Source organism: Denticeps clupeoides, chromosome 13 (assembly GCF_900700375.1).
Source record: "Denticeps clupeoides chromosome 13, fDenClu1.1, whole genome shotgun sequence".
Classification (NCBI taxonomy): domain Eukaryota; kingdom Metazoa; phylum Chordata; class Actinopteri; order Clupeiformes; family Denticipitidae; genus Denticeps; species Denticeps clupeoides.
This window is the reverse complement of record NC_041719.1, coordinates 11,548,767-11,575,965: the sequence shown is the minus strand read 5'-3', so window position 1 is coordinate 11,575,965 and position 27,199 is coordinate 11,548,767. Positions and strand designations below refer to the sequence as shown.

Sequence of the window (27,199 nt, the reverse complement as noted above, 5' to 3'; positions counted from 1 at the left end):
AAGCCTAACCTAAACCATTGCGCATGCATGTGCAGTCCAAATTGGGTTTCCGGTCCAAATCCGGTAGCCACATGGTAGTAGCACAGCACAAAACCTCTCTTGTGCTGCGCAGCCCATAGAAAACGAATGTCGCATTCGCTGTGAAAGCGACTTTAATAGGTAATATATAATGATAATGAATAAATAAAGGAAAGAGAACTAATGAAAAAGGACAGATAACTGGTGGACATTAGACAGCCACATGCGTGACAGACGTTACCTCAGCTGGACACAGTGCCTGCTTTGCCAGCATGAGGGAATGAGAAATATTGTTGTGCCACCATGAAACCTTTGGCACAAACTCTATTAAAAGTTACATTAACTGGCCATTTGACATAATTTTTGTGAAGAGAGGTTTGGTGTCTCCAACTGCTTGGCTTCAGATGGCCGGGCGTTGCCATTATTGATGGTCGTGTTAGGAGAGGGACATTCAGTTTGATGAAGTGTGACTGAGCATCAATTTATTCTAAAAATTCTCACTAAATAACACTCAATAAATAGGATACTTAATAATAAATAGGAATATCAATAAATAGGAAACAGCTCACACTCAGGGTGTCCAGGGTGCATTTATACTTACAGTGCTTATGGGTTTATTTACACAGACCGATGGCCAGAATGAAATGAGAGACTTCATTTTGATCAGTAGCAAAATAACTGTATCTGCCTCATCAGCTTGCTTGTTTTGACTGCTACAGGATCCATTATTGCTGAATAAAATTTGATGGTCATAGTAGAACTAAGCTACAATTGTACAGTTATCAGCTATCTGGACACAAATGACTTTTCAGCATGCAGAGATCTGGACTACGGCTGCTGTGCCTGAGTTCAACACATCTGCCTTTCCCATAGCGGTGGAACTCGAGCTGTTGCCCCATAACAGAACTTTTGCTATAGTAACGTTAGCAATGGTCACTTGCTTCTGAAGGAGGAGCTAACAATGATCCAAAATATGCAGGAAGCACTGCTTTTTACATACCCTAAACATACCCTGTCATGGTACCAATGTAGCCAAACAACCCTAGTGTGCAGTTAAGATGGTGGAAAATTGGAATGAAAAAGTGTAAAACACCACAGTGTAAAACAGCATTTCCTTCATATCATAAAAAACAATTCCTGCTTTTCACCAGAAATAGACTTCACATTTCTTAATAAAACCCCCTTCTGCTGGCCAACGCGTCTCCACATCAAACTCACAGGTCCACCCAAGCACATCCACAGCTGCCAGCAGACCTGAGTTTCACTCGCCTGCCAAAAACTGCCAGGATTTATAGAAATAGAAAGCTATAGTCATCTTTTGCAGGGAACACATATTGCACATCATAAAAAATGTTCTTCTGAGCTACATCTTCGTTACAATAACCTTCCCCAAGCTTAAGATAAGGCTTATATAAGTTTATAGAAAACTGCCCTTGTCCCCCCTTAGGTACAAAATTCAAATTCCATTAGTTTCGCAGTCTGAATTTCAGCAAAAATGTTATTAATAAATCCATATATATAATTTTAAAATGAACTGGGTCAGAGGAAAAGGCCAATACCCATCAGTGATCAGAACTTTTTATTTATTTTCCTCAAAAGCGCCGAAAGCAACAGTTTATCTCGACCCTCGGACAGCATACAGATGCCGCACAGGACCATGTCCAAAGCAAACATTCGCTCAGCAAGAGCAAAGAGACTTTGTGGCCATTCAGGTATAAATGATGCTGGGTGGCTGAACCCTGAGAGACTGGGCCTGTGTGCTCCCACATACCACCACATACACAAGAGCTGCAGGCATGCTGGGCCCAGCGGAGCTGCTATTCTTACATGTGAGAAGGATGTGTTGATCTTTTTCTGCAGAAGAGTATATTAATAGGTAGGGGTGTTAGAAAATATCAATACAGCAATATGTTGTGATATTTTCCGTGGTGTAATTGTATCGATAAAGGGACATCAAATACCGATATTTTTATACACAAATTTAGTCCAAATTTCAGTTCCGAGTTATGTTGTTTTGGCTGAATTATTAATGTAATGTGATCCACACAGATCGTACACAGCACCTCTTATATCAGCTCTGTGTAGAATAATGCAATATGTACAGTATCACAATATATCATGATATAATCATATCGTAACCCACATATCGTGATACATATCATATCATGAGATCCTTTCCAATACAAACCCATATTAATAAGAGTTTATTCTGATTCTTGGAACCCAACTCTAAACTGACCTTACTTAACTTCCCAGGCCCTGTCTGGCTTTTGAACAATAGAAATTAATGTAATATTAGCAGTTCAGTGTTGAAAAGAAAGAGAGCTAAGCACTGAATGAGTTTTTATTGAGTCAAGATGACAGACGATGGGAGCGATTTTCTGAAGGCTGTAATTATCTCAGCTCGCTGTCAAAATCTGCTAGCAATTAGTGGCCCTGAGGTTTCCTTCCACTGAGATTTGAATTAGTGAGCAGAAAATGACAGTGGCTGACTCTCCAAGTGCCTCCAAGCCCTGATCTGCTCCAGAGATCTCTGATAGTACACAGTCACTGCAGATAAGACAGTGAGAAATTTTGGCTGCAATTCTGCACTGCAAAGTTCATCTCACTGGCTGTCCAGAGTGGGCGGATCCACTAGATTTTGCTCATTTTGCATATGGTTGCACTGCAGTTCTTACTTTCTATGACTGAATTGAATCGGTTCTTCAATCATTGTTTACATGTGTATTCGCTGGAATTTTCACACAGCACTAAAATGATCATTTTGGAGAGTAGAAACAAACTATTTGATTTAAAACCTGACTTGTCAGTACATCACACAAAATTACACAAGGTCTCATCTTCTGCCTTCCTCTTGACATTCCATATGCCTCCTAGACACCTTGTCCACTACCGAACCAAACATGCAGATAGATAATCAGTGCAAACTAGTGACATTTGCCAACACTCCCAGAGTGCTACATCTTAAACAGCTCCTCCAAAATATCTATGCATTTTTACCCTGTGGAGGTGGTCCTCAGCCAGACAGTAAAATTTCACTGATGGTAGAGACAGTGATTGAGTGATAAACACATCCCAAACTGTAAAACACTGGTATGGACCATTTGCTTTGAGACAACATCCGGGGATTGCTGAGGCCACAGCAGAGTTCTATTTCAAAAATGAAGCTTGGGCGAAGTCGTCCTTTGGAACATCTGCTTCTCATTTCAACCCCCCCTCACTCTTCCTCAGGAACCAACGAGGTATCGCAAATATTTTATCGAAATGGGGTCCAGCTGATGCCTTTGCCAACAGATGCCAATTAAATCTTACAGCACAATTAACAATGTCAGGCCTGTAACTGGCTGGATTTACACGCAGAGCAGACATGTGAAAACAATTCTCCATTATGCAGATAATGCACCACACCTGGGAGGTGTTTTATAATGAAAGACGGGCTTTGTGGTCATGGGGGTCACGTGCCGTAACACACGTTACGGGCCTACCGCATTGATATGGGCTTCTTTATGACTGCAAGTAAAATGTAGAACTGTATTCTTCCAATTTCACATAAAAGCAACACAGGGAATTGTTTAAATATTTATGGAACATTTATGGCCACTGAAATGAGAATTCATAATGAACATCATTATACAAGGACTTTATCTGTGGTGTAATAAGTAAATCTTGCTCTCACCTCCTGCCCCAACTCCAGATGGTATTCGGCTGCTGCCTTCGGCACTGAAGACTGATTTAAAGAAAATTGAAATTATTAAGATCTAAGGTGGTTCCTCTTGTAATTCAACTTTTTGTGTGTTTTCTCTTGGCATTTTGCTATGTTGCAGTAACACAAACTATATTATCAAAAAGAAAAAACACATTGTATACGTCATTTGTAAAGGTCACACATGTTAGTTCAGAAACCTTCAAGCCACCACTGGTCACTGGTCATTTTTTGGCAAGGCTGTGTGAACTGTGTTCTATTGCAATGAGTCGCAGCTGCCCTGTACGCCTTCTGCACCTGTACACACCAGGCCTTTCACTGGGACGCCATTAAGGCGTTCTCCCTTGAGTTTTCAGACCTAAATTAAGATCAGCAGCCCTGTGGAGGTAAAACAAATGTCTTTGCCCAGAAACATTTGCTTCCATAAGACGAACAGTTTCAGTTCACACCGTCACACTTAAATCATGAAAGACCTTCAGAAATCTCTCAGTGACTCCTAATCAATGCTTCAGGGTTGAGTCTTGCTAAAAAGAATCTGCGTAAGACACATGCAAGTAATATATTACCACCAAGTCGACCTTACACTAAGCCACGCAGCTTCAGAACGTTTAACCAAGAGACAAGACATAAATAACACACTTGGGTTTTATCGGCACACACTTCAGAAGAAAGTTTAAATGTCATTTGACTTTAATCATAAGCAACTGTATTTTGAAAGTGTGTAAAACTGAGTCATTCAGCCTTACAGCTGCATTCTTCAAGGCATTAAAACGATTTCTTCAAGCTTTCAGTCAAAAGCCTGTAATCAATGACTCTACGAAAATAATTTAAATATATTGCACGTTGCCTGTGCCTGTCTTTGTCTTGGATACACACGATATGCAAGAGTTTGTCAGTAATAGCCACAAATGATTTGAAAGTGAAATTAAAGTCAGCATTTGCAGCATTTAATTGCACTGACAAGTCTGTTTTTTTGTGTTAGGGGAGGGTTGAGCGTGAACATTGATGTCTTTACTTTTTATATTTCAGTGCAACCAGTAAAACGCACACATACACACACACACGCACAAATCATCCCACTGGCCTGCAGAAATGATCTAAAAAACAGTTCAGTGCATTAGATGGACAGAAAAGAGCAAACAGTAGGGGACGTGGTGCCTACGTCGAAATTACACGGTGCGACTGCAGTATATCATTACAGCCTCTATCTGTGAATGGCTGTCAGTGGCTGCTTTAAAGGGCCAGGCCTTTAATCAAAAACACAAATCCCTTTGACTCGGCGGTATCAATCCAGACTCCTCTCTTTCTCTGAAGTCGACTACAGCTAGAAATCGAGGCGCCTGATGCTTCCAGCGCTCCAGAAACTGGTGGAATTAGGACGAACAGGACCGGCACAAGGCAAGGGCAAAAAGGCAACCCATCACAACGTGGCAGCTGCCGACATTTATCCATGCCTGTTGTCAGAAACACAAGGTTTCTTGATATTGTCCTCCTCGGCTGAAGACAGAGCTTCCCAGGTTAAAGGGCCAGAGCTGAACCTGCTCCTCATAGTTCTGATAAGTTGAAACACATGGTGGGGGCTTGGAAAGTTCATCTCCATTCCCAGCACTGAGGTCACGAACCATGTCCAATGCAAACAAAATGCTCGGAAAAAAATGGGGGGGGGGGGTCACATGACACCATACCTTAAGTACAGTCCATATAGTCCATAGGGAACATAGTAGCCTTTGCCACAAATATTTCAAAGTATCAAAATGACTCGCTATAAGGTCAACCACAGAGGAAAAACCCAGAAGACTATCTTTAGGTTCCAGCACAGGATATTTTTGTATAGGTTTACACAAAAACATACAGTATTTAGGCAAAAGTAACAACAGAGATAGAACATTCCTTGAGTTATTTATGCATGAAACACTATCTTGAGTATCGGAATGCAAAGTAACCAGACATTTAGCAGGCTGTGGATTATGGTTGCAGGATCGCCTGCACTTCTCACTTTGGATTGTCGCTGAACTGAAATAAGGGAAATGAAATGAAGAGTCGCTGAATAAAATATTTAACAATGGGAAGCACAGATGAATCAGATGCAGTAATCCAGCACCAATGCTGTCTAAAAATGACACATTAGACAGATATTATCCTACTGTTAAATGTATTTTGTATTTTGGTTAATGTCCATCACATCATCTAGTGGCCTTGCACCGGTTCTCTGTAAAAGTGAAACACTAGATGATCTGCTATCTGTTATTTTGGTCTGCCATGCAAACGGCGACCAATGAAGGGAAAAGGATACAAAAAGTTCAAGACTTAGGAAAACCTCAGTAAACTTTTAGTTCAAAACTAATCTGTCCCAGTTTGCCATAAATGATCCTTGCATGGTAAGATAATCATTGTGAAGAACAACAGCAGAGCTTACTTTTTTTGCTACTCCTTTCTCAAACCATTTGTCCAGAGAAGTGCGTAATCCAGCCAGGGTTGGTGCGGGGGTGTTAGAATCCAAGCCGTTTCTCGCAAGCGCTCCTCACTTGGGTCTCAGGCACTCTGAGCTGATGTGAGGCACCTCTGGAAGAGAGAGAGAGAGAGAGAGAGAGAGAGAGAGAGAGGGAAGGAGTGAGGGAGGGAGGGAAAAGGAGCAAGTTGAATATGGAGGGAGAAGGAGAAGAAAGAGAGAAATAAGTACATTCTGTGGATTCTTGGGAGCGTGCCAGAATCCCAGAATTCCTCATGCCACACATAAGGTTTCAATTAAGTCAAACTCAAGTGACCAATCGCTGGAGTTTTTTTTTTTTCCTCAAGGAAATGTGAAAAAACATAATGGACTGCAGAAAAATATGCCTGCATTTAGTATTCCTTCTCCATTTCTTCCATCATATTTTTTAAAGTTTGTATTCTTATCAAATGGAACAAATTTAAACAAGTCTATATTATTATGAAGCCCAACTCCACATCTAACAGACATATAACTGTCATTATATATCTAATGTTTGGACCAGAAATGTTATATTATTTAAATATGCTTTTAAAGTGGGTTTAAAGTTATGTAAAGGTCTCATGACATGAAAATTTCACTTTGTGAAATTATTTAACTTTAATGCTAGTTCCCCCAGCCTGTCCATGGTCCTGCAGTGGCTAGAAATGGCCATTCTGCTTCACCGTTCAAGAGCGGCAGCTCAGAGGGTCGGATCTGGAATTCCGCCCCTTCATGTCAACATAAGAGGAAAGGTTACCTCCCGTTTCTCATGCTTTTTCCGCCCCTCCCCTAAAACGTTACCTCCACTGGCCTTCATGGCTTCCAAACATGTGAAGCATTGAAGTTTCTCAGTGACTGGATGTAAAAAAAAAGTTCTGTCACGAGACTCTGAAAAAACGTTTGGAAAATTGCCGACACAATGTTCTGTCTGTGCCAAACATGAGTGGTGAGTGGTGTTGATGACGTGATTAACACTTCTAGGTAACACTTCTATTCTCTCCTCCACATCCTGCCTCTCTTCTCCTCATTATCTTTTAAAGCTACACACGCAGACTCAGCACGTCCTGAGGAAATTTCATTAGGGGAAATTAGTATTAGGGGAGCGCTAAAAAAGTGTAGTGTCATGGGACCTTATATAAGTCAAATACATATTTTAAACTATTTACATTGACCTTGTTTGTTACATGTTATGGGCTGTACATTTATTATTATATTCACACCGTAAATGCTATGTGTTGAACACAGTTTATTGCCAAAATGTTATGCTTGGTGCATACTGAAGCCAAATGATAGGTAAGACTGTTTGTGGTTGATTTTGACAAATCAACCACAAAGCAAGAGTTTTCTACAGTATATTTAACTTGCACTCTTTCTCAGAAGTGCAAGTACTTAAGCTCTATGTTCAGTGCAAGTTAAAGGCTGTCTACAGAACTTCAGCGGCTGCAGCCCTGCACATCTGCCCTCAAATTATAATGTTCCGTGTTTGCCATGGGCTTTCCTTCAATCTGTCAATGGCAGTGGTTAATACATCAAGTGCAGTCCATCTTTAAAGTGACAGTAGTGGGCGCGTGAGAGGCGCTCAGTCGCTTGAAACTGTATTATACACAATAAAATAATGAGTTACCAATTCATCAACATGCTCATTATGCTGATCACGGCCTTCGTTAAATCTTATTATCACTGATCTTGTAAAAAATCTGTAAAAGTTGTGTCATAAAATTGCAATTTGTTTCCACTGCGTGAGAAATGTTCATTATGCCGCTATATGCATATGTTGTATGCTCAGTTTTGGACTTGGGATTGGTTTAGACAGGTTGATCTTGCCCGTTTCTGTCTCGGAATGCTATTGGCTAGTGCAAACCATTGTATCAGATTAAAACGTTTACATCATCTTAAACTTGAGAACTTGTATTATAATAAATATACACTCGGTTCTCCCTTCTGTGCTCCAGTTTCAAAGTCATGCTGGTCAGAGGGGTTTTTTAATGTTCTCAAATGTTTCAACCTGTATATTTTGGCAGACCAGTCCATTTCAGGGAGGACAGGATTTGTAAACCTGGAAGGTTTGTTCAGTCTCTGCTGGTCCTTTACAAGTCACTGTGAAAACACAAGAATCAAGATCTTACCTATCCAGCCAAGCAGACCATGGGTGTATCTGAGGTGGTGAAGCAGACTGTGCAGAAGCACCCCAGCACACCCATTTTATTAGACTTTGGCATTGGCTTATCAAAAATGGACAAATGTCAACATGAATATTATTTTCCCTGAGATTTAGTCCCTTTATCTGTTTTGACCAGAAGATATGCAGGAAATATGTCACCAACTCAACAGAGTTCAGGACAACTCAACATGCAGAGGTTTGTAAAAAATGTTTACATTTACAGATGGATATGTGTTTAACCATCTTCAGCCTCTCTTCAGTACAAGTGTATTATCAATTATGTGAATAGTGCAACTTACTTGAATCTGCTATTAAAATTAATTCGATAAAACAGTAACCTGTGATAACTAAAGGTAATAACCCTTAAATAAACTCATACAATTAGACCTTCAGTTCTACTGTTACAAAGAATAGCCTAATTCAAATTTGTGTATTGTGTCCATAAAGTGAAATGATTGTCATTGTGATACACTGCAACACAGCACACGTGACACAACGAAATGTGTCCTCTGCTCTTAACAATCACCCTGGTGAGCATTGGGCAGGCACCCGGGGAGCAGTGTGTGGGGACAGTGCTTTACTCAGTGGCACCTTGGTGGTTCAGGAATCAAACCAGCAACCTTCTGATTATGGGGGCGCTTCCTTAACCGCTAGGCCACCACTGCCCCAAGTGAATAATCTATGTAATCAATTTAAATCCAAATTACACATGCAGGAAAAAATAACACACACAAATCTTTCATTGTTGATGTCTTCCATCAAATAATGAGTCAAAGTAAAATTCAAGTCAAAATGCAGATGTTTATTTTTTTTTTCCTTGACATGAAATGGATTTAAAAAATAAACATCACATGGTGCTTAATTGATACAAAAATTCCAGTCATTAAATATAGATGTGACGTCTGTGTACTGCAACAAAAAAAACATTTAAACAGTTGTTTCTATTAATGGCTTCAGTTAATTTTTGTGCATTGCAATCCTAGTAACGATTAAATAAAACAAGATACTTAAATTAAAACCCCTTCAATCCAGTGACCTAACACTTCACTTTACTTAATTGTCTTAGCCCAAAAAAATGAAATTGGAGTACCCTTCTGTCCCTAGGTGCTGTTAAGAGAAGAACATAAAGAACGTGTATATGGGAAAGTTGAAGAGGGACAAAGAAAGTGGGAATTTGAGAGAGTGAGAGAGAAAGACAGAGTGAGAGAGAGAGAGATGGCAAGTTAGCTGTGAGGAGCCAGAAAGCATATTTCCTGAATGGCTGTGGTGGCTTAGCAGGCTCTGGCCCATCTTATACTCCCTCATAAACCATGGGCTGGAAAGTTTGATTCAGTACGCCTGAATCACTAATGCAAAAAACACACCCGTCAAACAAGCCTGCCGGGGGCGTTTAACCTTGGGTTTAATCAAAGTCCTGCCATCCCTCCACCAACAGGAAAACTTTTCCAGACAGAAAATAAAATTGAAAATAATCAGATTTCATTGGGGAATCGCCAACAAAACTATCTTTGGCAGAAGTCATGTTCATGCTTTTCTATATTATACACACACTGTACATCCTTCTAAAGTACCTTGCATACAGTAATTTAATTTGATCATATTTACTGTTCTTTACAGCAAACTATGTACAATCTAAAGATTAACTGTGGGTTCATGATATCAGTATAAAAATACGTCTTTGCATAATAAATAGCTCAATTTTATATGGTATTCTACATCTGACTAGCAAAACGCTTCCATCCTTCAAATTATTGCACACAGTCTTCATTATCCCCAGCCTGACAGGCAAAGAGATGAAGGAGAAGTAATCAGGTCTGCAGGTGTAACCATCCTGGGCCTTACAGTCCATTCTTCACCAGCTCATGGATTCCGGTTTCATCAATGACCAGAGTTGGGCGGAACTCACGTCCTCGTACCAGCACATCCAGGCCCTTCAGAGAAAATAGTAGATAAAGGGCATCAAAAAATACGCTCAGAATACGCAGTCTTTGTCGATTTGGTTGGTTGGTGAACATACATACCTCTCCACCATACGAGACCAGGGGTGATATTTCACATTTGATTGGCAGATCTGTGCCATCTTTCAAGCTGAGATTAGAAGATTAAAAAAAAAAATATTCAATGTATGAATCAAAGGCTTGATAACGAGGACAGCTACAAATAGACAAGAAGAAGAGGAAGAATAAAAAAAAAGTCTACTGACATCCACCAAAACTTAGACATTTGTTTAAAAAAAAAAAAAATCACTGTGATCGCTTGTGAATTATACTCTGAAGCAAGATAATAAAATAAAAAAAAAAAATCACAGAAGCCCAAATCATTAAATATAAAGATAATTAATCAAATAACAATCCATTAAAGTGATAGCACAGTTGACAAAATCTTGAAAAACTGTGATTTGATTGAAAAACTTTAAAGAAACAAAAAAAAGGAAAATCACATTTAGTTTAGGCCTTAATATGCCTTTAAAAGGTACAATGCTGTGGATGTTACAGTAGCACTTATTAGAAAAAGTACAAAAAACAAAATGCTGATTTTCTGCTTAGTTCTTATGTAATTGATCATCTAATACATGTCTTGTGCTCAAATTCTCTGATAATCCAAAAAGGCAGAAGACATGCATCAGAGGATGCAATAAGTAGGAAAATCAAGATATTTTGGATCAGTAAGTTACAAATATTTCCCCTTTTCTACATACTCTTAATAATAACCTTGATTTACAAATAAACAGGACATAAATAGGACTTCCTTGATTGCAAAGCATGCCCATATGCCAACATGCACCACATTCCGTCTGTTAGTAGCAAAATATACCAATAAGAACCAGTCAGCCGATTTTGTCATTGGGTCATCAGACCTGCACATTGGCCTCAGAACCTCAGTCCCTAACACTGCGTGAGCTAAAAGGACTTGCGGTGAGAGAAAGCGAAGCCCCATCACCATGCACTACGTACAATAGTTACGGGAAATAGTTACTTTCGGGTGGCATCGGGTGTGACACTCCCTGCGGGTCCACTTCTAGAAATATTGCACAGGAAATAATGGAGTTACAAGAAACTACCAGGAGGGGTGAACATTTTGCTGAAGGAGATCTACACTGCACTACAAGGACAGAATTTTTATTACAACAGTGTTATGAGAAGAGAACAATGAATAGGAATGAAATTGTATTATTTTGTTTAACGGGAACTAAGTCTGAATACCGTGGTCCTCTGAGGTCAGTTTCTATAAAAGTGGCACGTCTGGACCCACCTGGGGATTGCAGGCACCCGCGTTCCGTTCTCATCAATGAAGTGGCCTCCTGCGTTGAGGACCCAGCGATGGTGTAGGGACATGAGGGCGTGGCGGGCCGTGGTGGGGTTGTCCTTGCCATCCTGGCTGTCTGCATTCTTCAGTGGTGAGAACTCGTCCTCTCTAAGAACCTCATATACTACAAACGTCCTGCAGCACATATGACAGAGATGGTCAGGGTTGTGGTTTAAACTTAAAGGGTTTTGAGTATAATGCCAAAGTCCAAATTAAAAAAGGTAACATTTTTTAAAAATGATGAAAAGACTGATTTAAAAAAAATCATTGGATGTCATTTTAAAATGTTAACAAAAAGCTGCATAAGGACCTCTGTACAATGTTCCCTTAAGGGAAATGAAAAAAGTTTAAATGAAAGCCGTACTGTGTAGGATACCATGAAATCATCCTCAACCAGTCATCACCATCATTAAAAAGAATCTTCAGCGGCATGGGAATGTTGGAAATCACTGAATGACTCTGGACTGATGTAATGGCTCATCGTGGTAACACAGTGACCGGGAGCTTGTTAAAAGCCACATATGGCAGGAGAGGAAAGGCAATGGATGGCTGAGGCTTGCTGGGCCGCTGAGGGCCTGCCGGACCTGCTGCTCTGCCAGAGCAGCGTTGGCAGGGGGAAGCGGCGGCTGCCAGTGGCACATATGTTAAAAGTGGGTGGAAAATTCGCTCCACTCACTTGGCAAACTGGAAGATGTCAAAGACAAATTTTTCCATTTTAATTCCGTTTGGTTTGTCAGGCTTGATTATCTGTCCTTGTGTGTCCACATAGGGGATTTTCTTCTGGGCCACATGGTGATGTAGTTTCGGCTCATGGATGCTGAAAGACAGAATTGAAATAGACACACATGGGATTTTAAAAAGTAAAACATGTTTTCTAAAAGTGAAAATTAGAGTAAAACTGTGTTTGTGTGTGTGTGTGTGTATGTGTGTTTGTTGGGGGGAAAAGGGGAGAGAAAAAGCGACTGGCAAAGACATTATGTATTTAAAATACCAATGTCCCAACACAAAAAAAAAAAAAAAAAACGCAGATGTTCTTCTTGGACGTCACACTGAGTACAGAGGGTCAGAGTAAATGCAGACTTTTGGGGTGACGTTTCTTTCAGTTCATCAGTTGATCATTCAAGCGGTGATGCAATTTGGGAAATTACACAGTGGCCAGGGTTGGTCAGGGGTTAGAACTGCAAATTTTGGATTTCTGGTGTAGATGCATATTAAAGCTATACTGAATCAAATCAGAGCATAGAAACACAATGCATACCAAATACCTTCTACTGTTTGCAGTTGTGCCAAACTGATTCTCTCCAAATGAAAACAGGAGTCAAATCTGCACAAAAGTACCAGGTTCTGAAGCCAGTTTCTAAAGCTCATTTATTTCCCATTAAATGCCAATGAAAGCAACCAAATGTTCCACATTTCTTCTTCCTAAATATTTTGTAATATTGGAAGATGTAATGTCTAAGCACCTCAAAACAAACGCATACCTGCAATCATGCAAAGATGGGGGCATGATTGCAGTGGCGGCCCGAACCGCCCAGGTGCGTCTGACCACCAAGGGTGGTGGATGAAAAGCAGAGGACACATTTCGTTGTGTCACCGTGTGCTGTGCTTGCTGTGTATTAATCACTTCACTTTCCCTTTCATTTCAGATTAAGATTTAGGACGAGAGCTGTCAGAATTCACCTCGGAATTGTACTGTCTAATAAATCCGCAGTACAGAAAGATATGGCTTATTAATATCATACTTTTATTATCTTGGATGCTGGTGAAAATGCTGAACACAAAAGAAGTGTTAAGTGTGACCTGGAAGAGTACAATGTGTCAGTAAAGCACACACTGATGCCTGCTACAGCAGCACTAACACACACTCCTAACCGGAACTGCTCCTAGTACACGGACACTCAAACCTCCCCTTTATTTTAAACTATTTTAGTAGAATATTATACACAACTTCAATAACTTCATCTATCTGAGCATTTTTAGAGATTTTAAATTGTGTTACTGACACATCACTTTCATTATCAAAGTCAACTGTTTACCCAACTCTCTGCTAACTCTGTTAGCTGAAGTATACACTGTCCTGTCTTGTATTTTTGTCCTGTCAGCACCATGATTCTGGAAGGATAAAGTCTACTTGATTTACAAAGGACCTGCTAATCTTAATTCTAGGCAGTGGTGGCCTAGCGGTAACCTAGTGGCTAACATGAACCATGGTTCAAATCCCACTTACTACCATTGTGTCCCTGAGCAAGACACTTATCCCTGAGGGTCTCCAAGGGGACTGTCCCTGTAGCTACCTAGTGTAAGTCGCTCTGGATAAGGGCGTCTGATAAATGCCATATATGCAAATGTGAAATGTAACTGATCTTACCTCTGATACACCATTCAGTGTTAAAGTTACTCACAGTTTAGCCATAATCTGTAGCTAGCATGTAATCATTGCAAAAAAAAAAAAAATTTTTTTTTTATTTTTCCCCTTTTCAATCCCTCATTATGGGTTGTTACATGCAATAGACAGAATGAGAACATGAGTCAGGGTATGACTGGGTCACGACTCACTTCACTATGTCTCTGAGGAAGGGAAGACTGAAGAAGTGGTTGGCCACGTTGCCTGCGTTGAACATCAGCCGGCCATCTGGGCTTCGCCTCTGTGCTGTTTCCAAGGTGATTTCGCTGTACTCCACAACTTGGTAACATCCATCCACTTTGCAGACCACACCTACAGCTTCTGTTGGATTGGTCTTCTCAACTACCTGCCAGTGAGGTCACAAAAATAACACACATCTCATTGGACCAATGTCTCTGTGAGCGATTAATTTTGAAGTGGCACCACACAAAAAAAAAAAGGATGGGAGGTGTGGGTTTCAATATATTTTAAGCAACCAAATAAAGTCAGAAAAGACACAAGGTAGAACCTAACGGGACTGAAATCCGCACAGAATTAAAAAGTAAAAGAGCCCTGTGCCCATCTGTGAGCAACAAATTACAAAGTTCACAGTTGATGATGGGTTGGTACTGGGGAGGAGGCTTCCAGCTAGAAGCCACATGACTCAAAGCTTTTCAATTTACAATGTGCGGGTGGGTTCGAGCTCTCCTACAGTCCTGTTATTCCCTCCTCACCACAGACTCCCGAGTGTCACGAAGGACTTGCTTAAATCACAATTTTTCATGTGGAGGCAACTGTGCTGAAATAAAAAAAAAAACATGACCATCTTACCTTTGTCTCATTGTGTTATTGATACTCCACATGCCTCTTTGGATTTTAAATCAACAAGGACATTTTGTCAGACTTTTACTATGCCAATAATTCTGTTGAATATCTCATTTCTGGACCATGTGTTTACAATACCTAGCCCTTTCATGGAATAGGGGTAGTTTTGACAAATCAGGGCAGACAGAGCTAACAAATGGCTAACAATGTGAAGCAAATCCACCCTAATTTAATCTAACTGCAGTTTATCCATGGACCGAATCATTTTCTGGAAACTCTACCCCCGAGCTAGGTGTAGTATCTCCACACTTGACTTGCCTGGATGGCTAACAAATTAACATTAATTAGAAGTTGGATGAATTTATCATTTGAGCTTTGAGATTTATATGTTATTTATTTTAAAATGATGTAAATATTGTAATGTGGTCTTCAGTGGTGCTTGGCAGTTTGTGAACCATTTTACAAAAAAATATCATTATAAGATACCAATTTTACTGCATGTCACCCAGGTCTGTTCAATTCTTCTTGTGTACTGGGACAGCTTCCACTAAATATAGGTTATCTTATCCTGAGCTCTTCCAACATTGTGGGAATAAAAAAAAAACGGAAAAACTGTAACAGAAGTCAACACCGTGCACCACATGCTGCAGCAGTTATAAAATGTCACAAAGACTGTTTGGCTTGTAAGCACAGACCATTTAAACTGCTGCTCCTTGTAAAAATGTCCTTTCCCAGCATTCACAGAGCTTCATTTGCAAATGCATTGCCAGCTCATAAAGTCAAATATCTACCACATGATAACTGACATCAGCCTCTGCAAAAGAAAAAAAAACTTTCCCTAGATAAGAGATCTGTGGCTAAATGTATGGTAATTATGTGACCTCCATCTTACAAAATGATCCTGATATCAGTAATGAATGTAATTGAAATTAATTTAAGTCAACATGTAAACATTAGAACAGATTATGTTTCTCTTATCTGTGAAGAATTTAGAAAGTGTGACCCAAATGCTTTCTGAACTGAGAGAAGGTTTGAAGCCTGTGATTTGTCCGTATTTTATGTATTTACGCTGCAAAAAATCCAATAGCGCCTCCTAGTGAATGGTTTCAGGAAGCAAGGAGGAAGTTAAGACTTGCACTCCAGAGGGATGTATAACTACTACAACATGACTGTTTCCCGTGAAAGTGGAGAATTATTTGACCACAAATGAACCTGAAGACAGGAGCATAGTGGTTGACCAAAACTGACCTTTGCCCCACAGTCAGCTCCTTTCAGCACACAGAAACCAATAAAAGTGGGATCCGCCACCTTCACCAGGATGTTGTCCACGCAGTAGACATGAATGTAAGAAATGCCTCTCTTCTCCATGTCATCAATGATCTTCTGAGTCCCAAGAGCCCTATACAGCCCCCCATTTCCGTCTAGATAAAAACACACCAAAAAACGGCAATGCATTAAAACATGGCCTATAAAGCTGACAAATTATTAAAATGTGAACTGTTAAATGTGAACTGTTGAAATGACTACACAAGGTCTTACCTGGAGCCATGGAGAGTTTGCCCTTATCTTCCAGGATAATTTTCCCACTGAAATCCATGGCTGGAAGCATGCCTTGCTGGAAGAAAATAACGTTGTCCTTGTCCAGGCCGAAGAAGTTGTGTCGTGAGAAGAACTCTTCAGTGGATTCCATGGTCCTGCCACTTGTCATGATGTACCTAAAACAATAATTAATAGAATAATCTAACAATTGGCAAATCCAAAGCAGAAGAGTAATGCAGAAATTTTATGAAGTTAATAAACAACTCAGTCAGTCGTTTCAGATGGTGAGTTCAAGCATGAAGTCCCTCAAAGCTAATTTGCATTTAGGGAGGCATGTTTCAATTCAGGATGCTTCCTCATCAGCTACGGACGATCACACCATGGTCTAAATGTATATAAGAGCCTAGAACAACGCACTTAAAATTCAGGAAAGTTCAAGAAGTCATGTGACTTCAACATCTGACCAATCACCTCAACATTTTGCAAAAAAACCCTTTCTGATAATTTATTCAATATCAGTATCAATTCATGTAATATCCCTCTGTCAACAAAAATTAGTGTCGGCCACTTCAGCAAAATGAAGAAAGTTATTTGGCTTTCATGGTCCTCCTGGAAACGTTGACCCTTCTTGCATGTACTTGTATGAACCCCACAGCATTGCAGGGTGCTGTTGAAAGGCCCTATTTTGAGCAGCTGGACAGTCCCTGAAGCTGCGAAGCAACCCACGCCCGTAACATTTTACCACCATGCTGGCTCCAGTGTTTTTCTGGCAAGCTGATCTTTTTCTGGTTGTAGGTGTGTGTACTTGAGGATCCAGCAGTTGAGTTTTCTGGCTCTTGGAGACCATTTAAATAATAAACAGTGTGCTCTTGGGCGAATGTTGCAAATTTTTTTTTAAATGATGTAGAAATCCACAATCAATTGAAATTTATGCGGGATTTAATGTATTTTTTCATTCCCTTTCAGGGTAAATGGTGGGATGTGGTGGGGCAGGCGGTCTTACCAGGGGATGCAGCACTTGGCGTTATACTGCTGCTTTGCCAGCCGCTCCAACTTCAGAATCCGCTCGGCCTGGATCTGAAAGAGGGTTTTGTGGGATGGCAGGCCCACATCGTACATGCCTTTGGGGTAAGAGACTCCCAGCCTGGTTCCCTGACCCCCAGCCAGCAGAAGAACTGCTACTTTGTTCTGTGCAATACAGCGAAGCCCTGAAGGGAGCAATTGATACTTATCACCAACTAAACCTTCAACACAGAAAAACTGTTTAGGAACAAAAAGGATAAATGATGCATTATATGACGTCTTTTTAACATCTCTTATCTGACTTCTCTGTCCGTTTCGTGACAGGCTATCTGCGACAATAAATTAGACAAGACATTCAGCCAATATGCAATTGCCTCATACCCACCGTCTCCATAACAGAAGAAAACACCTTTGGTTCTCGATAGACAATCTTATCTTACACAAACTGTTGTTAAGCTTGGTAATTGCTTTACTAGAACACATAAGGAAGAAACGGCAGAGGATCTTCATCACGACAAGCCCAGACTTCATAAATACGTGCACATACGAGAAGTCTTTAAAACATTACACAACGTCTTATGATGTCATACAAGGGAGTTGCAATCCGTCCTGATTCAGTTTTAAATCAAACCAGATGGTCCCAACATGTACCCCCCTTGTCCCTCTGCTGTAGAGGAATGGGTGGACCCTCATGTCCAACATCTTCCATTTAACACTTAAGCCCAGTGATGTGATGTGATGTGATGTGATGTGATGTGATGATGGAGTAATAATTATTCATTAGTTAAAATCTTGCTACTCTATAGGGGATGCTTGACCATTTGCCATCATTACGACATCATACAGCTCTACACCCAGTCTAACATTTCCTGCTCTTCCTGGGGAACTGGACCTGCAACCGGCAACTGGGAGTACTGCTGGGTGAGAGCATCATCTAATGGAAATACTGAAGGAACGTAATATACATACACAACATTTTATTGTTGTATTCATATATAATGTACAGTACTTCTACTGAAATAAGAGACTCTTTTCCAAGTCTCTTGCCAGGCTTCAATATCTCTAAGGTCTTTGCTCTCAATATTTCCCTGTGGAGGCTTTTACTGAAATATGAAATTTAATAGTTCCTTATTGTTCTTCGATTATGACCCAGCAAACAGTATAAACACCATAAACACATAAAAGCAAACGCACTCACCCTCCTTCTCCCAGTCCCGGAGACACTCTCTGTCCCGGGTGACACTCCCCAGCACCTCCCTGGGGACCGGCCCCATTCGACTGTCCACCTTCTCCTGCCTTATGCTGTCCGAAGTCTCCATGGCTTTCTGGAAGAAGCTGCCGACCTCCTTGAAGTCCATGTCGGCCAAGTCCAGCATCAGTTCCTCTTGTTCCTGGCCGCTGATCTCGTCCCAGAACTGCAGGAGGTGAGACTGTCCAGCTTTGGACAGTCGTCCCTCCAGTTCTCCTCTCTCCAATTTCCTGTTGTACATCTTCATTCACAGCAATGACACAGCCCCAACACTCTGAGACAAAATGCAATCTATTAAAAAACAAGCTAAAAACAATACCAAGAACGTTCGTTATTCTAACACTATTAGAATGATATATATTTACACACACACACACACACACACACACACACACACACACACACACACACAGAAAATGAAATAAAGGTTACATCCTATTACCCAACCCTACACTTCCATCACTGTTTCACACCATTCTCATATTCTTCATCCATACATCCATGGCTGCATTAAAGCTAGGCGCTAAAGAGGCTAGCGTGAGGCGGAAACGGTGTCTCCTTTTCAGGCGCCGTCTACGCTCTCACGCCTCCGGGTTCGGACTGCGAGGAGCGGAACGAGGGGGCTCCAGCGTGCTCACCTTACCGGCGCTGGCTGGCGTCAGTCTCCGCGGTGCGGGTTCTGCCGCTGCGGACGGGGATACTTGTAGGTTTCCTCCTCTCCGCGCCGTCACTTTGACGTGGCAGTGTAGTAGCGCCGGGAACGCCCTTCTGGCGCGGCGCGGGGTTGCCAGGTGCAGGTCTTTTAACCCGCCAGGCGGAACGCGCGGCGCGGGGTTGCCAGGTCCCGGCTTTGTTCCCCGCTAGTCGGAACGCGCGCCAGTTGACGTTGGTATCTTTACTGTCAGGTTTTACCACTTGTACGTCCACACCCACCCATTCCGAAGCGCATTCTCAAGGAAAATTAAATAACTGGAAATGATTGTCCGGTAAGAAACAATTACACATCCTGACTGAGGGCGTAGAAAAACCCAAAGGTTGCTTTGCTCTATATCAGTGCATTACTAGCATGAAACATACAAAATATACATAAATACTGAAAAGTGAAAAGCACAAAGATTTTAAATATGGAAATTGTTTAGTTTTTTGAGAGATTTTGATTCTTGAAAGAAGGCACATGTCAACACATTCATTTAATTAAATGTGAGTCATTCACTCACAGGTCGTTACTTGGATAATTGAGAAGCTAAAAGTATAAGATGCAATAATTCACTAATGTTCACTAATACTAATATAAACTATATAAATGGCTGTAGAAGTAAAATAAAGTAAACGAATTAAAAATCGGTCATGAAAGATGGACTTGACGTGAACGCGCACGTAAAACCGGAAATTAGCGTCCCGAATTCGATCATTACTTCCGCCGAAATGGCGGCCTAAGCGACTGCAACTTGGAGAACTTTCCGAGCAGCCGCGGACTCGTCCCTTCCTCTTCGCGGAACCGTAACATGACGTGCCGTGACGTTGAAGCCGCGCACTTCTCGCCTGCGGGCTGAACATGGCGCAGCTCGTCTGCGGCCGCCTGCACGTCCTTTAAGTTGGGATTCGCGCAGCAATGGCGTCACCGGCTCTCCTCAGCGAAGTCGCGCACTGGCTGCTTTCTAATAGAAGCGATGCTGCTAACGCGGATTCGGCGAGCGAGCTGGTGTGAACGAGAGCGGCGCCGTCTCGCCGCGGAACTGAGTGCAGCGCGACAATGGACGTTTCGCCGGGGAGCGTCGACCAGGCGATGAAGCCGGTGCTGTTCGAGGTGTTCGGGGAGATCTGGAACGTGCAGGCGCGGCTGGGCCAGGGCGCCTCCGCCTCCGTCTACCGCGTCAGCTCGGGCCGGTCGAGCAGCGCTGCGGTGAAGGAGTTCCAGGCAGACACCCAGGGCGGAGATTACGGCTTCCACAAGGAGAGATCCGTGCTTGAAGACATCCAGGGGCATAAAAACATAGGTACAGAAATGATTTCCCCTACTGCGTGTCAATCCCAAAGTCACCTCATAGGTGAATCAACTTAATTCACTTAAGATAGCTGCACATTTTGGTGAATCCGTCCCGAGCTGGACCCATTAGTTACAAATCACACAAGTGCAATGTATGGTACAGGCCAAACGTTTTGACACACCTTCTCATTCAATGTGTTTTCTTTATGTTCATGACCATTTACATTGCTAGATTCTCACTGAAGATTCTCACTCGGCATCAAAACTATGAATGAACACATGTGGAGTTATGTACTTAACAAAAAGTGGAGGCCTGGCCTCCACAGTCACCGGACCTGAACCCAATCCAGATGGTTTGGGGTGAGCTGGACCGCAGAGTGAAGGCAAAGGGGCCAACAAGTGCTAAACACCTCTGGGAACTCCTTCAAGACTGTTGGAAAAGCATTTCAGGTGATGACCTCTTGAAGCTCATCGAGAGAATGCCAAGAGTGTGCAAAGCAGTAACCAGAGCAAAGAAACTAGAATATAAAACATGTTTTCAGTTATTTCACCTTGTTTTTGTTAAGTACATAACTCCACATGTGTTCATTCATTTGATGCCTTTGGTGAGAATCTACCAACGTAAATGGTCATGAAAATAAAGAAAACACATTGAATGAGAAGGTGTGTCCAAACTTTTGGCCTGTACTGTATGTGGATACAGACCAGTAGAGTAACATTAAACCATGGCATACAGCACCTTGGTTCTCAAACTGTTTCGTGTACCACTGGCGGCAGAGTTGAAGTCGACTGTATGGTCATTTCAGCCACATACGTCTCACACAGTACATGGTGAAACGAAACAACAATTCTCCGGAACCTGGTGCTGCATGTAACATTTAAACAATTTAACAACGTTACATACTGACATAAAGTGCACATGTGAGACAGACAATTTGGGCTACATAAAGTGCAAAAAGGGGACACAGGCAGTGCAAGAGTAACATTTAACAAAAACCACATAGACAACAATGAGACAGATGGCGCTACACTGGTGGAATGAATAATACATGTGCAACAAAGAAAAGTGCATATATTGCTGTGGAATGGTGAATTTACAGATATTAATATTATTCAGTGTAAAAGAGGTAGTGTGTGTCCGTCCGGAGTATAAAGTCCCTGAGTGTTTAGGTGTCTGATTTCCTGTGGAAAGAAGCTGTTGCAGAGTCTGGCAGTCAGGGCCCGAATGCTTCGGTACCTTTTTTCCATATGGCAGGAGGGTGAAGAGTGCATGTGAGGGGTGTGTAGAGTCCTTCACAATGCTGGTGGCTTTCCTGGTGCTGCAGGTGGGGTAAATGTCTGTTAAGGAGGGAAGAGAGACTCAGATGATCAACTCAGCTTTTTTTTTTTTTAAGATAAAAATCTGACCACAAAATGACAGAAATTGAATTAAGTAGTTCCGGTCTTCCTTGAGTAAGCATGTACTCTCAGCATTGTAAAACCAGTATTTGGTTTGTGTTTGCAGTATTCTTTTTAAATGTAGTACGGTACTGTTCATATTCCGAATAAAATTGCCACACAGTTGAATAGACCAGAGTTACTGTTTTTATCAAGAACTTAGACCCTTGTTGCTTACCAATAGGAGTGTAGCTAGATGAGTTCGGCTTCATGAGACATGATTTTTAACATTTATCACAAAGTTGGTGAGTATGTAGTAGATTATTTGCAACTTGGAGTCATGTGACCTTTCCTGGTCACATGATCGTGTGTACAGTAATTTCAGTATAGCTCTGTGTGACTAGATTGTGAAGCGCTGCTTCTCATGCTGATGCTGATGCCTTGGTCTCTTTGTAAAGGTTCAGGTTCACCATGCAGTTATACAATTGCAATACAATTCTGGTTAATTACGACACCAAAAAATTCCCCAATCGTAGTCGAGCTTATGTTGACGTGTACATGTGAGCGGGGAATCGTCGCAAATGGTGAGATGTTGGGTGGAACCGGATGAAGTTCTCTGGTGCTAATGTCGTTGGTGCTTATGTCAGTGAAAAGTGAAAGTGATGTGTTTATTTATTTATTTATTTGTCATTGGACACACAGCACGCAGCCGGGGGAGCAGTGTGCGGGGATGGTACCTTGCTCAAAGGGAACTCTGTGGCACCGTGACTGGGATTCGAGTCCGCTTCCTTACACGCTAGGCCGCCACTGCAGTCATGGTGACTGCTGCTGGATGCTCCGTCACGCTTTATACCTGCCCAGAATAATAGAATCGAATGCCACTATACGCATGTGCAATGAGATCAATTCTGGTTCACTAGGACCCCCCAACTATGAATACAATTTTTTCCATACATATAAAATATACAATAAGGTGTCAGAAATTACAAAATGACAGATATGGGAAGAACAAAATATCTGAGTAAGGATCTATATACAGTGTGTATGGGTTGCACATAGTTGACCGTAATGATGAATTGTTTAATGTCGTGGTGCGAGCTCGCATCACACCGCTGGAAATCAGTCATTTGTTCAAAGCAAAATGACCTTTGTGACACCACTCTGTATTATTCTGTATTCTATGGTATTCAATGTCTGGCATTGTTTATAATACAGTTGTCTGTGTGTGTGGTTTGCAGTCACGCTGTATGGGGTGTTCACCAATCACAACGCCATGGGCGTGTCCACGCGCTGCTTGCTGCTGGAGCTGCTGGACGTGAGCGTGTCTGAGCTGTTGGTTCGAGCCAGCAACCAGGGTCACTCTATGTGGCTCATTCAGCACTGTGCACGCGACATCCTGGAGGGCCTGGCCTTCCTGCATCGCGAGGGCTACGTTCACGCTGACCTCAAGCCCCGCAATGTCCTGTGGAGCGCAGATGACGAGTGCTTCAAACTAATTGACTTTGGGCTCAGCTTCAAAGAAGGACACCAGGTATTGAAGCTGTACATGTCATGCCTTTCTTTGTACTAGTTGGTTTGTGGAGAGGAACTGGTCCATGGACTTCTGTTTTGGAACAACATTGCCTCAGTTCGAAAACCCGTTACACAACGGTTACAAGTGCAATAAGTCTCATTCTGGTGCAGGATGTCAAATACATTCAGACTGATGGCTATCGGGCTCCTGAGGCAGAGCTGCAGAACTCTTTGGCCCAGGCTGGGTTGGAGGCTGACAGTGGATGCTCTTCAGCCGTTGACCTGTGGAGCCTGGGGATCATTCTCCTGGAGATGTACTCAGGAACCAAGCTGAAGGAGACGGTCAGATCTCAGGAATGGAAGGTCGGCACTAGCTATTTTGTCAGTTTCATACCCAGTTCTGCTTTATATTTAGTTTCAAGTGCTGCTGGGAACATTTTACTGTGCTTCATTATTCGAATCTTGTGTTTTTCCAGTGATTTTCTTTGATTTAAGTACAATATTTTTTTGTTTCAGGATAACTGTGCTGCAGTAGTTGACCAGATCTTTTCAAGTAACAATATGGTGTATCCTGCTATCCCGGTCTATCACCTTAGAGACCTTATTAAAAGGTAAGACATCTGCAGCACTGATTTGGAATCACATCTGATTGACTTAATTGTTAGAAATTGTAGGAATTTGCTCCTGCTGTGCTCAAGTTCCTGCGTTTTTAAGCCGCTTAGTGAATAAACGAATCCTGTTGCTGCTTCAAACACTCGCAAGTCAGGCTTTACTCATGTGTCATGTTGTGCATCTAGCATGCTTCACAGTGACCCCAAACTCCGAGGCACAGCGGAGACGGCCCTGATCAGCCCCTTCTTCAGCATCCCCTTCGGTCAGTACAACATGGCCAGACACACTCTGAGTGGTCCAGACGTTGTGTTCGTTGTGAGTGATGTGCTGCGTTTTCTGCACAGCCCCTCACATCGAGGACTTGGTTCTGCTGCCCACGCCTGTGCTGAGGCTTCTCAACGTTATCGACGACCGCCATCTTCACAATGAGGAGGAGTATGAAGGTTCTGTAATATCTTATTTAAATGTACTATTAGAACATGCTCATTACTCTGCTTTAACATTTACGGATTACTTAAATGCGTTAAAGAAACACTCTTGATTTACACAGACATTATTGAGGACATGAAGGAGGAGTGTCAGAAATATGGCTCCGTTTTGTCACTGCTAATTCCAAAAGAAAATCCAGGCAAAGGCCAGGTATGTTTGTCCCGAATTCCTTTCCAATCTCACCCTGCCCCCCTGTTAAAGATATGATCGTTAAAAATGCTTAATGCTGGACCGTTTAACTTGCAGGTTTTTGTTGAGTATGCAAATGCTGGTGACTCCAAAGAAGCCCTGAGGCTGCTGTCAGGACGAACGTTCGATGGGAAGTTTGTGGTGGCAACGTTTTACCCTCTGAGTGCCTACAAAAGAGGGTACCTTTACCAGACTGTGCAGTAAGGTCACACCAGTCATGGATGTTACTACGCTGCTTTCTCTGAAAAGCCAGGCCAAGCGCATTCACGTTCATCAGAGCTGAATGACGTCATGTGCTTTTCTTGCGCCACAGCACCTACTTTTTAAAAAAAGTATTATTTATTAAATCGCTACGTCCAATCATTTAAATCTTCTGTAAGCCATTTAAGAGTTGTACCCCTCTTGTCCCAAAGACGAGTACACCCGGTTCAGTGTGTCTGTTTTATGGGCTGCCTGATTTTATGAGCCAACTGTGGTCAAACTTTAACTCTCATGTTATAGCGTGCTCCTCGTGAAACACGTATATATTTTTGTTATATGCTATAACTAGGCATGAGAAACGTGCTAAATTAAATAGCTTACAGAAGCGTTATGAACCGATGTTGCTGCTGCATTGGCGTATGATGCGTGCAGGCTCCGCATTCTGGTCACCAAAGCAACACCAATTTTCTAATGACTATGCCAATCAAGGCCAACAGGCCAGGAATATGCAGGGTTATGATGCCCCATCGTTTTTTTGTTTTAAATTGCCAGTGGATTAAAGCCACTGTGTGAAGGAAAGCACTGCTAGTGTGCACTGTGCCCTGTGAAACCTCGAATATTTAAAGAAATGTTTATGAGAGAGTCTTCTCATAGTTTCACATTTAGGTAAAAAATAAATAAACTGCTGATCTGGAGAAGCGGGTTGTCTTTCAAATTAGAAAGGCTTATATTAGGAAAACTTGAATTTGAAATGACACATGAAATTATGCACAACCTACACGCCACATTACTGCAGCACTTTCTTCTGGTGTGGTTTTTTTAATTTTTTTTTTTTTATAATGGAAATGACTAAACAAATTCCTTTTAACAGCTTAGAGCTTTATGAAGAAAGTGACTGATCTTTTCTGCTGGAGTGAACATGTTCCTTGAACACTCAGATGCTGAATCAGTATTATTGCAGCAATTTTTATTTAAATAATTAAAAAAAAAAAAATTTTTTTTTTGAGGCCTCTGCAGTTTCACTTCGACTTTGTTTGTATCTGTGTAGACATCTAACCAGACAGATGAATGGATTTCTGAACTTGGAAAAAAATGTTAGAAGCAATGTATATGTATTTTTGGTTTTATTTTGTTAGTGTGCATGGTGACTTTTGTGGGGTTGCATGTTTATTGAGGTGTTGATGTAGTGGTGATGGCAGTCGCCTCAGCTCTTTCTAAATTCTGGTTATGAAACAGACTTTGTACTGAATGGCTTCTCACTTTGCTTCCATTTATCAGTTTTATGTTCCGTTTTGTTGCTGAATGGCCTGGCCAATAAGCACCACCAACAGGAAGATTATTCCGAAACTACTAATGAAAGCACATTCATGCGATTTCTTGCATGTTACTCTGCCATGTTGTTCAATTCAGTCAGGGATTAATATTCATTTTTTTCCTTGCTTATTGTCATACAATCAGAACATGCAGGGAAAATAGGTACGGACCCTCATGTTGTCCCTCATATTTTTCACTGGGTGCAGCTGATCGGTCATTTGCTTGATGTCAGTTGCAGTAAGGGGTATGTCTGGTTCCACGTTACTCCTCAGCCTTGCTGGTGTGTCTTCACCTTGCAGCCTTGATTCGCTTTACAACCCTGAAGGATGGGTTCTGCGAGTGTGTCAAAGAGACAGCGTTGCGTAACAGTTCTGAATTGAAGTGGTGGACTCTTATTTCAGGAAAAGCTGGAGGCTGTGCTTATGAAACAGAGTGAGTGTTTACAGTAGTTTTCATTTATTAAAAAAAACATTGTACAATAAGAACCTTTGGTACAAGTAAAATTTATTGAACTAGTCAAGTCAAGTCAGCTTTATTGTCAATTCTGCCACATGTACAGGACATGCAGAGAATTGAAATTACTCTCTGACCCATACAAGTAACATTAAATACAAAAACAGTAACAGTAACATTGAATACAAAGTATAAATACAATAAAAAAAAAAACACAATATACAATTTTAAAAACACCATATACAAATAAGGGCACATGGTGGAGAGTGCAAAACCATGTAGTGCAACAGGGGTAAGTTTAAAGTGACGAAGTGACAAGTGAGGTAGTTGGCAGACCAGAGCTGCACAGAGTGACTGGTGCATGGTCAGTTTGTGTGTGTAAGGGTTC

At 41.6% G+C, this 27,199-nt stretch overlaps 3 protein-coding genes across 9 annotated transcripts in view; 1 reads left to right on the top strand and 2 right to left on the bottom strand.

The window, feature by feature from the left end:
* ddr2a (discoidin domain receptor tyrosine kinase 2a) overlaps positions 1–6,361 on the bottom strand; it is a 28,135-nt gene extending 21,774 nt beyond the window's left edge. For 4 of the 5 annotated variants that reach the window (XM_029000259.1, XM_029000262.1, XM_029000261.1 and 1 more), the window contains exon 1: positions 6,138–6,361. The gene's annotated coding sequence lies outside the window, so the exon portion shown is untranslated. Of the gene's footprint in view, positions 1–3,694; positions 3,746–6,137 lie in introns of all 5 variants that reach the window. The other variant, XM_029000260.1, reaches the window with a different exon arrangement.
* Positions 6,362–9,211: 2,850 nt separating this feature from the next.
* On the bottom strand, positions 9,212–19,468 carry uap1 (UDP-N-acetylglucosamine pyrophosphorylase 1). Of its 3 annotated transcripts, none has more exons than XM_029000264.1 (11): positions 19,316–19,468; positions 18,627–18,951; positions 17,409–17,613; positions 16,406–16,581; positions 16,115–16,287; positions 14,215–14,408; positions 12,335–12,475; positions 11,605–11,793; positions 11,329–11,370; positions 10,374–10,440; positions 9,212–10,283 (listed from the first exon to the last, which is right to left on the bottom strand). In XM_029000264.1, the coding sequence occupies exons 2-11, from the start codon at positions 18,922–18,924 to the stop codon at positions 10,191–10,193; spliced, it is 1,578 nt and encodes a 525-aa protein (XP_028856097.1). In that variant the 5' UTR covers positions 18,925–18,951; positions 19,316–19,468; the 3' UTR covers positions 9,212–10,190. The 3 variants fall into 3 exon arrangements, with proteins under 3 accessions (XP_028856097.1, XP_028856098.1, XP_028856099.1); XM_029000265.1 differs by having other exon boundaries at positions 19,321–19,463; XM_029000266.1 differs by lacking the exon at positions 11,329–11,370.
* Positions 19,469–20,093: 625 nt separating this feature from the next.
* uhmk1 (U2AF homology motif (UHM) kinase 1) lies at positions 20,094–26,988 on the top strand. The gene is made up of 8 exons (XM_029001068.1): positions 20,094–20,674; positions 23,280–23,572; positions 23,725–23,916; positions 24,070–24,164; positions 24,351–24,427; positions 24,510–24,608; positions 24,716–24,804; positions 24,901–26,988. The coding sequence occupies exons 1-8, from the start codon at positions 20,431–20,433 to the stop codon at positions 25,045–25,047; spliced, it is 1,236 nt and encodes a 411-aa protein (XP_028856901.1). The 5' UTR covers positions 20,094–20,430; the 3' UTR covers positions 25,048–26,988.
* Positions 26,989–27,199: the final 211 nt, after the last annotated feature.